This window comes from Mobula birostris, chromosome 1 (genome assembly GCF_030028105.1).
Source record: "Mobula birostris isolate sMobBir1 chromosome 1, sMobBir1.hap1, whole genome shotgun sequence".
Lineage (NCBI taxonomy): Eukaryota > Metazoa > Chordata > Chondrichthyes > Myliobatiformes > Myliobatidae > Mobula > Mobula birostris.
The window spans coordinates 138,029,867-138,045,511 of record NC_092370.1 but is presented as its reverse complement, the minus strand read 5'-3'; the positions used below and the strand labels follow the sequence as shown (position 1 = coordinate 138,045,511).

General features: G+C 41.1%; 1 protein-coding gene across 3 annotated transcripts in view; it reads left to right on the top strand.

Moving 5' to 3' along the window:
- Nucleotides 1-15,645, top strand: part of neto1l (neuropilin (NRP) and tolloid (TLL)-like 1, like) — a 292,908-nt gene that overhangs the window by 207,907 nt on the left and 69,356 nt on the right. For all 3 annotated transcript variants that reach the window (XM_072273579.1, XM_072273395.1, XM_072273488.1), the window contains 2 exons: nt 2,202-2,243; nt 2,355-2,482. In XM_072273579.1, the coding sequence (XP_072129680.1) occupies nt 2,202-2,243; nt 2,355-2,482 (170 nt within the window). The remainder of the gene's footprint in view (nt 1-2,201; nt 2,244-2,354; nt 2,483-15,645) is intronic.

Genomic DNA, 15,645 nt, shown 5'->3' with positions numbered 1-15,645 from the left:
GTGATTTTCCCACCGATGTGAGGTCACGTGATGACATGTGTACATGGGTATGTAAGGGAAGATCCCAGATGACGCAGTTAGTTTTTAGTTTGTAGATTTCCAGGTAGAACGTGCTATGTCCCCGTTCCTGTTGCGTGTTGGTTTTTGTGATGCAGTTTCATTTTTAAAATGGAGTGTTGCATTCTGTTGCAAGATACAATATTATTGGACTGGAAAGTTTTGGCTAGACGTGCTGATTTACTCAAGTTCAGCAGTAGAAGGGAGAGTGAAGACTTTATCGAAGTGTAGGACTCAAAGGATTGAGAGGAGTCAGCATCGACAAAGGATCGACCTTATTGAGTCTTCGTTGAAGGAGTAGTGACCTGCATCGAAGATAACACTTGCCAAAAGAAAAAGAGTTCATGCAAAGGTTTGCTCTCTGAAAGAAATTAAAGTCAATTGTTTTAAACTGTTTATTTACTGCATCGTGAATCCTTTGGACAGAACCAGCAGCAAAGTCGTGTCTATGAAGAAATCCTTCTCCAGAAAAGTCTCTCCCAATTGAACGTATAAATCTGTTGGACTTTCGAATTTACCATTTTAAGAACTATATCTGACTTTATCGCTTTAAGAACTGTTTTCACATTTAATGCTTTAAGAACCAGTGCCGAGTGACGATTTGTTGAACGGCTGCTTAATGGTTAACTTCCGGTTAAAGTTTTTGTTTTTTTTTTTTTCCTTATCATTTATCCGTGTTTAATAAATGTTTGGTTGTTTTCATATAACCTGTTTCGATTGATATTCATTGCTGCCATTTACGTAACAATGTGTACAGTTGAATGACAGTAAATTTGAACTTGAGCTGTATTTTTTCATTAAGACCAGTTTTTCTCGTTAGTGCCTTTGCTGTTTCCCTGTCACATGTGCGTTCACCAATGTTCCTTCAGGAACGTCGAATATTCACTGCTTTCTGATCAGCTTGATGGCTGGCTCCCACAACCTCAGCATGAAAGCACACAAAGGCGTCCATGTCTAATGCGCACATACAGTACAAGGGGTGATTGATAAGTTCGTGGCCTAAGGTAGAAGGAGTCAATTTTAAAAAACCTAGCACATTTATTTTTTTTCAACATCGTTCCCTGCTACATTTGCACACTTAGTCCAGCGGTCATGGAGCATACGGATCTTGGACCTCCAGAAAGTGCCCAAAACAGGGGTGATTGATAAGTTCATGGCCTAAGGTAGAAGGAGATGAGTTATACAGAGCAATATACACCAGCTATATCGACCAATCACTATGCAAATCTTTAGTGGTGTTTCACAAACACAAGAGATTCTGCAGATGCTGGATGTCCAGAGTAACACATACAAAATGATGGAGGAGCTCAACAGGTCAGTCATCATCTGGAGGGGAATAAACAGTCGACGTTTCGGGCTGAGACTCTTCATCAGGGCTGCCAGGAGTGTCAGAACAGACAAAATAGAATCCAGTCCACTTCTCCTACCTTCCCTGATCTTCAATCAAACACAAACTTGTTTAGTAACATTTAGTGCTCAACAAAGTGTTGAACAATATCATTTTAAATAAGTATATTCCATTGATTATAAAACTTTTGCATGCTGCATAAAAATATAAAAGCTTGAATGGTAACTGGTCTAATTGTAAAGTAAATTGGTTTTTTAACAGCAGCAATTTTACACACTATTAATTGATCTAGTTTGGGTCAGTGAAGTGCGAAATGATTGTAATTAAGCTGAATTCTTCTGTTTAATGGTAAATATCGGATCCTTGCAGTTAACTGTGATCGGAAGTGTAACATTATTGAAATCAATCTGCAGAGATAATTCAGCATGAATAGGAGGTAATGCAATGCTAAGTTCCACAGTTACAAAGCAATTGTATACCCTACACCCACCAATTAAATTTTTTGTTTTACTCAGCTTTTGTTCTAATATTGGCAGCTGTCTTACTTGACCATAGAACTGATGAACATATTAGCTATGGGGACATATACTGTATGCACTTCAATAATAAATTTGCTTTGAACTTTGAACATCTCCTTCCCCTTGAGTTCTCTGGAAAATAAAACAATAATGTAAAAAAATGACTGCATGCAGTTTCAAAATGTGACAGGAGATTGTCAGAATTTTGCCTATTTAATATCAATTCAAATGTTGCTTGATCTTTTTCCATAAATCATCTCTTTTTTTTATCTTTAAAGATCCTGAATTTGCACACCTTGGTGCCCTGAAACCATTGCCAGGTTAGTACAGAAGCAACCACATCAGAGACTCATTTACATGAACAAGAATATCTTTGATCAGTCCGATTATGCCATGCGATTCTCTATCTGATTTTTCTTTCTTTATCTCAGTGTGTGAGTTTGAAATGGGAGGACCCGAGGGAATCATTGAATCAAAGCAAATCGTGCAGGAAGGCAAGGCCAGACCCACAGAGGCAGTTGATTGTAAATGGTTCATTCGAGCACCACCAAAATCGAAGGTCAGTTTTGAGCCTGAAATAAATATATTTACAACCGTTAGAAGAAATTATCTGTCTGTAATTCATTTTTTATAGTAATGCAGTATTCCTGGGTGTGGTTATTCTAGTTCATAACTCTACTTTTTAAATTTTCAGTCAAGGCCACCAATGCAAAAATTACCTTTTCTGTGATTTTTAATTGCTTATATGATAGCATTATATCTCTCAAAAAAGAATATATATTTGAAAGTTCTTTTTCAAAATATTTTACTGTTAAAGAAATGAGCAACAGGCATTGATATATACCTATAATATTTACTCATTCTACCTTGTACAACTGTGATTAACACATACACCTACACCACAAGTGAATGTGCTTTCAGACCTCACAGTAGCTTGAGGGAATGTGACTTGAATATTCAAATAATGGTAATGGTTGTAGAAATCATGGGCAGGGGAAAATTGCAGCTATTACAGTCTGTAGTCCAGATGTACTAATGTTTGTAAGTGAAAAAAATATTGTTCTCATATTTAGGTATTGGTGTATATTAATATAATATAAATTTGGATTTTATACTCAAATTTATGTGGTATTTATTGGCAATTTGTTAATTGTATATAAAATATTATATAAATCTGAATTTGAACTCAATCTTATGTGGCATTAATTGACAAATTGGGAAAGTCAAGAATTTTCCAAAAATTATTGAACCTCCAAATAAATATTGGATATTTTTTGAGAAGTGCCATTTTCTGACAAGTGTTAAAATCTATCGGAATTTCCCCAGCTTTAATTTGCATCAAGTAGCCATCAGTTCTCCAGCAAAGTTAGAGAATAGAAGCATCTCTGAGAAAATTCCCAGAAAATTACTTTTCTGCTTATACTAAAATGCACTTTGATGTTTTGGTCTCTCAAGCTGATTTTAGCGGAGTCCAATAAAACAAAGATTTATTTCATCACTTTCAAACAGATGTTTGCAGAATACTTGTGTTACAACCAATCTCCAGTTAATCATTTCTGCCAATTCAATGAGTGCTCGGTAACGTTACAAATTATGCATAAAGGAAAGGTGAAGCATGGCAGTGCTTATAAGACATAAAAGCAAAAAGCTAAAAACAAAATTCAGCAGGTCAGACTGGATGATGGAGAAAAGCGAGTCATTGTTTCAGGTCACTAACTAATAGGTGTTTGAACATCTGTCTGACAGATGCAATGTCATGAACAAATTCCATATTCCTTAATATTTGCTGACTTTTGCCATACTTTTTTGTAAGGTTTTCAAAAAACTATCACCAGAGGTAAATAATCTACTCATTTAATTTGTCAAAAGGATTAAATTATGCTTGTACTATTTAATGCTTTTGAAGTCAGACTAATTTGAATTTTACTAACTCACTGTAACTCATTCAGTCCAGCCTACCTGAAATTATCAGTGAGGATGTTACTGGAGGGAAATCTGAGGCACAGGATCTGTTAGTATTTGGATAGAGTGTCTGATTTGGAGGAGTCAACATGGCTTTGTGGATGGAAGTCCTATTTGATGAAACTTCTAAAGGTTTTTGAAGAGGTAATCAAAAAGGCAGTTGAAGGAAGTCTGTTGACTGAATTAAAATTGATCTTCATTTTTGAAGATGTAAAGCACATCTTTTGGAACATAGATTTGAGAATGGAAGTGTTTATAGAAAGAAAGAAACCTTATTTAGGGGTTCAAATCCAATTCTGTTAAATTTTAATAAATGTGTGTAAAGCAGGAGATATAGTAAATAATTCTGACATAAACTAAAGTAGTTGCATAAGCATTATCATCTCTGATCCTCAGCCCTGTTCCCACGGAACTGCAAAGTACTTTACTTCTAAAACTGTAAAACGTTTCAGCTCTGTCTCAGTTCTGTTCCCCCAACCTAGAACACCTTGTGGTCAAATGTCATCCATTTTATCCCCTGAGGGAGTTTTCCACCATTGTCCTGCTAGCCCTGCATATTTCACCTTAGGCCAACTAGAGGAGTTGTGTAGCATAATCAACTGGCACAAAACAGCTCATCCTGATGCTGTCCCTATCAGTGTAGGAGACTTCAACCAGGCCAGCTTGAAGAAGTCTATGAACAACTACCACCAACGTATCTCCTGTGGAACCAAAGGAGACAACACACTTGACCACTGTTATACCACTTACAGTAATGCTTACTGTGCCATCCCACACCCACACTTTGGAAGTCCAATCAGCTGGCTGTACTTCTACTGCCAGTGTACAGACAGAGACTAAAGACCACAGCACCAGTGGTGAGGACCAGGAAGTTATGGACAAGCACTTACAGGAATGTTTTGAGTTGGTGGACTGGACAATATTCAGGAATTCATCTTGAAGTCTGAATGAACATACCACAGCTGTAAGCGACTTCATCAAGACGTGTGGATGAGTGTGTGCCTTCTAGAACATACTGACTGTGTCCAAACCAAACGCCGGGGATGAACTTGGAGATTTGTAATCTGCTGAGGACTAAGTCTGAGGCATCCAAGACTGAGACCCAGAACTATACAAGAAGTCCAGATATGACCTACAGAAGACAAATTTAAGAGTGAAAAACAAATTCCAGTTGAGGTTAGAGATGGAATCAAATGTGTATCAGCCCCAGCATTACTTCCTACAAAGCAAAACCTAACCTTATGAATGACTGTGATTATTCACTCCCAGAGGAGCTCAATACCTTTTATGCTTTGAAAGGGAGAATAAAACTACATCTGTGCAAATGCCTGCTGCATCTGATGACCTTGTGATCTCTATCTCGGAGGTGAAAACATCTCTCAAGAGGGTGAAAACCTGTACCAACCATCTGGAGGGAGTGTTCAAAGACATCTTCAATCTCTAAATGCTGCTGTTAAAGGTTCCCACCTGCTTCAAAAGGGTGACAATCATACCATTTCCCAAGAAGAACAGGGTGAGCCGCCTCAGTGACTATCACCCGGTGGCACTCACATCTACTTATGAAGTGCTTTGAGAAGTTGGTAATGTCTCAAATCGACTGCTGCCTAAGTATGTCCTGGACCTACTCAATTTGCATAGGTCTGCAGCAAATGCCGTCTCACTGGCTCTCCATTTAGCCTTGGAACGCCAAATTTGCCAGTCTTCCAGGTGAAGCCAGAGGAGAGACAGAGTCCTGTCAAAATTCTGCATCAGAATCATCTTTTACCCCGAAGGCAGGAAGTATGTGTTGACCCAGAGCCTTACTCAGAACCTACAGCCTGTAGAATTCCACACAGAAGAAGAACCGTATGGCAAAAAGCTGACAATAGTGTGATTTCAATGGAAAGACCTGAAGAGGAACCAACCACTGAGTACTGTACAGATTCAGAGGATGAGGAACTGAGAGTCTGGTATGCTTTCCCTTATGCAAACTGCCCAGAATTGATGAGGAGATTTCTGAATTGCCCAGTCCCGACTCAGATATAATGGGGAAGGACGTGACCATGGACTGTGAGGGGAAACTGGGCTCCGATATAATTGGAGATGAAGCTGAGTTCAATCAGGTGGCCAGGAAGACCTGAGTCACCAAAAGGTACGAATGATAGATGGGTGGTGGGGGGGGGGGGGGGAGGCATCCCCAAGTAGACAGGAGTGGACACAAAGATTGGCTGAAACTGAAGAAGTAGAAGAGGAGATGAGGAGGTCTCAGAGACTCAGGAAACCCCCAGCTAGGTTGGCTTATGATTCACCAGGGAAACAAAGTGTTGCATTCTTCCCAATAATGAGATATGTTATCTCTATTTACAAATGGATTGTGGGGGGGAGGGTCCTGACATCAAGAAATTAATTTGAATAGTGTTATTAATAATGGTTTAATAAGTTCCCAAGTCAGGAGGACATGACTATTTTGGTGGGGGGAGGGAGAACATAATGCCCTGTGTAAAATTTCTACTGCTATGCTGTGAGGTATTTTTATTTTAGCAGTTCTTTTCTAAAAGCAGTGTGTCCTGCTAGTAAGAGTGTTTTGGCTTTGGCCCATCTTAGGAATGTTGTGTCAGCCAATCAGGACTGTCTGGGTACGTGTTGTAACTTTCTGCTCAGTGGGATGTGAGAGAAGATTCTAGAGAGCTGGCTGGGATGAGATTTCTGAAGGACAGTGGTCTGGTTTGGGGTCTTTTGGCAGGAGGTGTGGAGGGAAGAACACCAGGGAAGATGCCTGGAGGGTCCCATCCAAAGAGGAGACCGGATTGCAAGAAGTGCTTCACAAGGCAGGAGATTCCATGAAGGGAAGCTCTACCTGTGGTTGATGATGAGAATTCAGCGATACATCCAGATACTACAGAAATGAACTCCAACGTTTATGCCCACATTTCGACTGGCTTATCTGCAACAAGCCCTTTCTTTTTTTTTCATTCTTTTCTTATTGTTTAAATAAAGCTGAAAATTGGTAACTATACTTTCTTTGCAATTTTGTGCTGGTGTACCATCTGTCATTTCTTGGTGACCGATAATTGTGTATGGTCAGAACTTACACAGCATTCACTACAATTAACATTCCTGAATTGAAACATCCCAGTTTGGCTGAACACCAGATCATACGGACCCTAGACGTATTTTGCTTGCATAAGGTGGCCTTCTCACAGCAGAGTCACGTGGCTGTTAACGGAGTTATCAGACGGGCCAAGTTGGTGTATAAGCCATGGTGAGAGGGGTGCAGATAGATTTATGCTGGGATGGGGCTGGAGGGGTATGGCTTAGATACTGTAAATTAAGACCAGCTGAGGGGGAGCGTTGGACAGTATGGACTCATTGTGCTGAAGGACCTGTAGTCACGCTCCTGTTTACTATGCTCTCCAAGTATTGGGATGAATATCAGGCCTGATGAGATGGGCTAGCAAGCACAAGCTTTAACTTTTACATGGAATCCTAAATGATGTAATTTATACAAAGAAAAGCTAGCTGTTTGACACAAAGCAGCAGATGGTATCCATCAACGTATATCCCATTTTTAATCTTTACTCCTTCTGTTTCACTTTCTTCTGCTCAAATATTTGCTGATCTCTAAAACTCTCCAGACATCAAATCCAACAGACAGACATCCACGTGTTAGCCAAAATGGTTTATAGTTGGAGGCTGATATTGTTCTGAAAGGGCTCAGACTTCATCGAGTCTCCATTTCATATACCTAGGGAAAAAAATAACTTTAAGCCGAAGCCATGGAAACAGAAGACAAGATTCTAGGCTGATTTGCTCTTTCATTCTACCTGAAACACATTGCAATTAAATCAAGTGTTTTTTCTGCCTTTTCCCTCAAGTATACTCTGAGATAAAAAGTGAACAAAAGTTATAAGCATGGAAATTATTTAATATTCAGAATGTTCAGCCCAGCATAAGACCTTAATGTGTTTTAGGTTGAATATATCTATATATTGTTATACTGAATTAATCTTAAATATACTTGGATGTGCACTTAGTGGCCACGTTATTAGATGTTGTTAGATACAGGAGTGGAACCCAGTGTGGTCTTCTGCTGCTGTAGCCTATCCATTTCGAGGTTCAACTCTTCATGCATTCAGAGATGCTCTTCCGCACACCATTGTTGTAACACGTAGTTATTTGAGTTACTGTCACCTTTCTGTCAGCTTGAATGATTCTGGCCGTTCTCCTCTGACCTCTCTCATTAACAAGGCGTTCTCACCCACAGAACTAGCTCTTGCTGGAAACTTTGTTTTGGTTTTTGCACCATTTTCTATAAACTCCAGACAATGTTGTTGGTGAAATTCCCAGGAAATTGCAGTTTCTGAGATACTCAAACCACCTTGCCAGAATTCAACAAACATTCCATTTCAAAGTCACGTAGCTCTAATCTCTTAGAAGAATGAGGGTGACCTCATTGAAACCTATCGAAAGGTGAAAGGCCTTGATGGAGTGGATGTGGAGAGGACGTATCCTTTGGTGGGAGTGTCTAGGACCAGAGGACACAGCCTCAAAATAGACAGGCGTCCTTTTAGAACAGAGGTGAGAAGGAATTTCTTTAGCCAGAAGGTGATGAATCTGTGGAATTCATTGCCACAGGGAGCTGCGGAGGCCAAGTCTTTATGTTAACTTAAGGTAGAGGTTGATAGTTTCTTTATTGGTCAGGGCATGAAGAGATATGGGGAGAAGACAGGAGACTGGGGCTGAGAGGAATGCACTGTCATTCTTAACTGTTTTGCAACCGAGATTGCAAAGGCACAAGTTTCTTGAACCTTCATTGTATTTCAAAAACTGCGGCCCGGTACTTCTTTCCAACACAGAGAGAGGGCATTCGGCCCTTCTGATCTGTGACAGTTCAGTTCCGATGGCAGTTCTGTTAATCCCACACTCCCCTCTCCACTTAATTCCGTCATGTGGCAGTTACCTCCCTTCTGACTCTCCACACACACACACACACAGGGAAAATGTATACACTCGAAACAGACAGCACCGGGGCAGCAGTACTACCCGCTGTGCCACTGTGCAACACATCTCCCAAGTAATAGTTCCACAGACATTTCAGAGATTTAAATATCTAATTCTATGAATGAGGAAGATTGTTCAGTAATGCCAGAACAAACTGCTCAAAAACAAAAGCAGAATGAGAAAATGGGAACATATTATCTCAAAGAGCATCTAGAAGAGATGGGCATATTTGTTTTGAAGTAAGAAATAACTCCTCTTCATCCTTCAGTGATTTGTCTCCTGTGTTTTACCGGGAGTTTTGTTATTTCCCACCATTTTATTGCTTTTCCGTCATTCATTGCCAAATACACCTGCTTCATTTGATCAGAGTAATTTGACAGCTCGGAAGTTGCCCTCCGATATTCAAATTCAACTTGTTCACATCACCTTTTGCAGAGAAACCAAGTAGTTACTTGTGAGCAAGCAGGCTCGCATGAAGGATTCACTTGGTGCTGAGCACAGAATGTAATTGAGCCTCAATGAATCCCTCACCATTATTAAGTGAGCAAATCCATCACACAGGCAGGAGATAAGCATGCTACAAATTAATATACTGTAGAATATAAAAATAGCTAAGAATGAAATGCACATTAATGAATTAGCATCCAAAACTAAATGCAAACTGCAATGCATGTCAATTAACCTAGCCCAATTTATTGTATTAGCATTAACACTATTCATTTCAGTGTAGTAACATTAACTATATACAGACAGGTACAGTGCATGAGCCTGGGGATCTTGTGGCATATCACTCAAGTTCTAGCTCCCTAAATCTTTACACCACCTACAAAAAAGTCAGGTGTATGACGGAATACTCTCCACATGCTGTCCATCATGAGTGCAAGTTCAGCAACAGTCACAAAGCTCAAAACTGTACATGACAAGGCAGCCAATAATTGACACCCCAAAATATCGCCTTAAAATATTACTTCCTCCACCATTATTTCATACAGGCTTCTGTGAGAACACATTCCAAGTGGACATAGGCAACAAGAACGACATTACTGCCTGCAAATTTAACTCTGAGTCACATGCCTTTCAGTCTTTGAAATATTTTCTGCTTTCCAATGTTGTCATCATCACTATGTGAGGTGTCGTATGGCGTAGATGATCATAGTCTCATGACTATGATTGTTCCTGGCAAAATTTTCTACAGAAGTGGTTTGCCATTACCTTCTTCTGGGCAGTGTCTTTACAAGACGGGTGATCCCAGCCACTATCAATACTCTTCAGAGGTCATCTGCCTGGAGCTGGTGGTCACATAACTGGAACTTGTGAAATGCACCAGCTGCTCATACAACCATCTACCACCTGCTCTCGTGGCTTCAAGTGACCCTGATCGGAGGGGTTCGGGAGCTAAGCAGGTGCTACACTGTGCCTGAGGGTGGCCTGCAGATTAGCGGAGGGAAGGAGTACCCTCCACCTCCTTTGGCAAAGACGTATCTCCACCCTGCTACCGGGTGATTGTCATCACTGGTCTAAGTCCTAGATATCCCCATGCAAAAGCACTGAGGGAATGTTTTCACCAGAAGGTCTGCTGCAGATTCAAGTCAATAATGGTCGACTTTTCAGTGAAGATTTGCATTGAGCAGTAAAATGTTAACTTGCCCACATACCCATAAATAAAGAAATAATAATGAATAAACTTTGATTATGTGCATGGTCGTAAGTAACGATCACAATGTGCAAATTCAATGTATGGAAGAAAATTCTATACATCCAATTTTTGAGGGCTGTCCTTGCACAAATTCAGTATATGAAGTTTACTTCAAGTCACGTATCCAGAGAAAGTCTTGAATCTATCCACCTAGCCTTATGTTGCATTAATGCCTTCCAACCACTGGTTCAGTTGGCAGCTGAATTATTCAACTATAATACAATAGGGGCCTCATGATTACAATGAGTCTGTTAGAGAGATAGGTGTACAAATCAATTTCTCACAGTTTATTGAGCAGAAAATCCACTGGACATAAGTCTCAATAGAAAAAAAATGGCCTTGAAGAGCCAAATTTATGCTGGCAATTGAAATTAGCAGGTAGAATTACATGCTGAAGAACATCACCCTTAGCAGGAAGTCTGAGATGAGGCAATGTATAAAGGGTGCCAAATTCTAAAGCAAGTACAAGAAACAATTCTAAAACAACTTACAAGGATGTTGCTTGGACTTGAGGACCTGAGTTATTAATTTCATTTGCCCGTTATGCTGCTGGCATTTAGGGCAGCAGTAAAGGTCTAAGCCTGTCCATACCATCATACACAGATGCAGTAGGCGTCTTCGTTGCTGTTTCCATAACAACTTGCTTTAATCAGTCAGGGTTGTTGGTCCTGAGCTGAACCGTTGAACCTGGACAACTGGTGGGTCACTTTTAGTCTGACCTTTATCCTTTGACCTGTTTGCATGGGTGTTCATACCAAGATCTAAAAAAAACAAAGCCCTGACTCTGGCCAACACAGCTCTCTGGGTCATTGAGGCACACAAGCCTCCAAATCCTACAACAAGTTTGTGGTCTTTTTGGAGGAGTTATAGGGAAAGGTTAAATAGGTTATGAATTCATTCGCTGGAGCACAGGGGAATGAGGGGAGACCTGAGAGAGATACTCAAAACAGATAAGGTAAATATAATCAGGCATTTTCCACTCAGGTGAGACTGGGACAAGAGGTCATGAGTTAAGGGTGAAAGGTGAAATGTTTAAGGAAACAGAGGGGGAACTTCTTCACTCAGAGGTTGGTGAGCATGTGGAACGAGTAGCCAGTGGAAGTGGCGGATGTGGGTTTGATTTCAACATTCATGAGAAGTGCGGATATAGGTACAGTACATGAAAGGGAGGGATATGGAGAGGTAAAGACCATGTTCTGGCTGATGGGACATAGTTTGGCTTGCACTAGAATGGACTAAGGGCCTGTTTCTGTGCGGAGCCTGTGTTTTTTTTACATATTCTTTGGAAGTAGAATTTGAGAAAGCAGCTTAAAAAAATACAAGATTTTGGGGTTTATAAATAGACAGAGATTACAAGAGCAAGGATGTCATGATGTATCTTCTTAAAACACTATTTCAGTTGCAATTGAAGCATTGCATCCAGATCTCTGCATCAACTGCAAAGGAAAATGGGAAAACAATAGAGAAGATGCAGACAAGATTTGTCAAATGATTCCGAGATAAGAGACTTTAGTTATGACTAAATAGAGCAGCTAAACTTGTTCTCCTTGGAACAGATGGTGATGCAGGTAGATCTGAGAGAGGTATTTAAAATCACAAAGGCGAAAGACCAAGCAGACCAGGAGAGATTGTTCTCATTGCCATAAGAGTCAAGGACACAGATTGAAGGAACCAAAACATACAGTTCTTGGAGAAGTGGGCCTTCTGGAGCAGCACAATCAAATGCTTACTGAAATAGTGCTGAAGGTAAAGAAAAGCAATGGCTGTGATTGGAACACAGCCCCGGACTGGTCCCTTATGGCGAAGAATACCATGCACAATGTACATGGCTATAGCCCGTATCAATTTGTATTTGGCCAGAATCCAAACCTTCCCTCTGCACTGATTGACAGGCTCCAAGGGCACTACAAGGAGTGAATGGGTTGGGAAACTGACTTCAGCACTGCATACATCAAGGAGGGATTTCACTGAAGCAGAGCGTTCAGCAAGAATTCGAAGACATAAAACTGTTTGATTGATGGGAGAAGGGGGTAAAACAGGAAGGGAAGGAATTGTATTGATTTAACTTTGAGTTGGGCATACTATGCTTAATTATTCCTTATACCTTATTGGAAAACATCACTCTGAGGTGTTTTCATCATGATGAAACAGTTGAACAGATGATTTTACAATGTGAGGTTGAAAGAAAGAAAATGCAGGCTGCACTACTTTCTTTGGGGGTTGATGGCTTTCATTTAAAAACTTTAAGTTATGGAAGTGACTTCAATTTAATTCACAATATTGTCTTTCATTATTTACGGTCTGTAGGGCTTTTTGGGATAAGTTAGTTTTCATCTGATAAAAAACTAGTAAGGGTTTTATTTCCCAAATCTCTCCACCACACTGTAGTCCACTGGTGGCGGTACTGCATCTTTAAGTTGGATGGCCAACCGTCATTAGAAGTCAGAAGGAGAAGAATTTGAAAAGCACTGAGGGCACAGCTCCATCCTACAGACGAGAAATATGTACAAAGAATATTACAAAAGAGCAGACTGTACAGAATAGAAAGGCCCTAGAGTTGTCATTGTCAGGATGGAGTGTGGTATTCGTGAGACATGGAGCTACATATGTGAGAGTGCATCATTCCAGACTACGTAAAGCGCAAGCTGAAGACCAACAGAACTCCATGGAGAATGAGACAAAAATGAAAAGCACTTACCTGATCGAGTGTCACATTGCACAAACAGTACTGAAGAAAGTGTAACAGAGGACCCGACAGAATTACTCAACAGTTGCACAACAGTGCAGAAGAGAGTGCAGTTGGGGACTCTACAGACTTGCTTGAACAGAAATCATTACAAGTGCAAAGGCAACGTAGAAGTTTCAGTTTTAAAACAAGACAAACTGAGAATTGTCGACCAAGGCACTGGTATCTCATACAAAGCTGAAGTCTTAGGACAAGCAGACAAAATCACTGGGAAAAAGAAAAGTTGACACAACTTGAATTACCAAGAACCAGTCACGGTCACTGGCACTGCAGGGTCAGTCGATATGTCATGTGTAGACAGGCTTCATATTGAGTCAAGTGTAGATCAGACCGGACCATCTGGGAAATGTCAAGGTGAAGATGTATTTGAACCTACAAAACAGGATGACATTGTAGTTGGAAAAATAATGGACTGTTTGAGGAAGTCAGAGACATTGGCCAAAAGACAGTGTCTACAAGGTGGGTGTGCACCCTGAAACAAACCCCCGACAGGAATTATACCAAAAGCATGCCTGTTAGCTAGAGCATTTGAGGAACTGAACATAGGGAAACTCAAAAAAGATGCACCAACATGTGCATCAGATCCTCTCCGACTACTTTTCTCAACGAGTCCAGTCCTTACAAATGCGTGCTGCACTGGAATCCACCAGAGCCTCCTGTGTGTGAAGAGCCGACGGGGTGTGGAGGAGGACAGAGAGAGTGAGTTGGGCTATGGTGCTCGAATGTGGGGCAGGAGGGAGCTTACCAGATAGAAGGCCCCTCGTCTCTACCTGGTGGTGCCATTTTCTGGGACGCAGGGGGCATTCGATGCAATGGTGATTTGCTGCTCTGCAGTACACGCAGAAGTTGTTTCGCCACCGACACTTGTGCTCTTGGTGTTTAAGCAAGCTCTCCGTAACTGCTCAGGTTCTGTAGGCACTGTTGATGAGGTCACTCCAGCATGAATTGGTCTGAGAATGGAAATGGGGCTCTGGCTGTTGACCTGGAGGGTCATTCCATAAGACTCCTGTCAATACAAAGAGCCAGAGTGATGAAGTTTTCAAGGTCAATGGGCCTGTTCTGGGTAGACTGCTCATCTTTCAAGCACTCCAATGGGCCGGCAGCATTGCCACATTCCAGTCACACTCCGTTGCTAGCAGCCCGAATCCCTTGGTGTAATCCCGCATTGACTGTGAACCACGGCACAGGTGAAGTATCTGATCCACTGCCTCCCTTCCTCTTCCTGGATGGTCGAAAACACAACACATCTCAGTGGGAAAATCCTCATATTTGTTGCAACTGGTGGTCTTATTGCCCCAGTCAGTAGCAGCCCAGGTCAGAGCTCGCTTGGTTGAAAGAGAGATGATGAAGAAAACTTTGGCTCAACCGAAGAAAACAGACGGCTGGAGCTCAAAAGGTAAGATGCGCTAGGATGGGAAGTGGTGGTATTAGTTTGGGGATCTGTCGAAGCTTTCAGGCACCAGAATCAGAGACTCATCAGGAAGAGGTTGACTGGTGTGGGGTTTCTGTATCGAAAAAGAGAGTTGGAAGAGAGCGGCAAGCAGGTGGCCAATGGGTTCCTGCTGCTTCTGGATTGTGTGCTCATGCCAATGGACGACTTCCTTTAGGCAAGCATACTCTGAGGATCATTCCTGTCAGGAAATATAGAGGTGCAGAGACAACTTAGCAGTGAGCAATAACTTTAACAATAAACTGCAAAATAACAAGCCAAGGAATAAGAGAGAATGGATACTAACCACACCAAGGCAACTGAAGGCTAGGAACAACAGGTTGAGGCTGGCTGGTTCGATGGGTAAACAGGGACTGTGGATGAGAGATGGGCTGTAGGTGATGACCTCGAAATGAGTGGTAGGTGAGTTCTGATAGCTAGATGGAGACTGGGAGGAGGTTGCATTAACTGGCCTGTTTGATAATGTTTGGACCTGATTTCACCATGCTACCCTGTTTTGCCTTTCTTGCTGCATTCATTTTAAATAAGTCCTGCCTGATAGAAAGGATATACTATGAATAGTTCAAAGTTGAATTTTTTTTAAATGATGCTCCTCTGTTTGTCAATGATGATGGCTTGTAGTTCAGCATGTGATTGAACTTTGGACTAAATCGAACTCGATTTTGATGTCATTCCAATCCACCTGTGTTCACCTGGGCCAGAGGCAGAGAACTGGGTGAACTGATTACCTAGAACCAAAAGGCTGACTGCAAGGTGTAGTCTTGCCTTAATGGGGAGTAGACTTATGCCACTATTCTGCTGAAGTTCTGCGCTGGGATACCCTAATATCTCTTGACAGTCAATAACTTAAATAATAGTTATTATATAAATGACTAAAGCATGTTACTT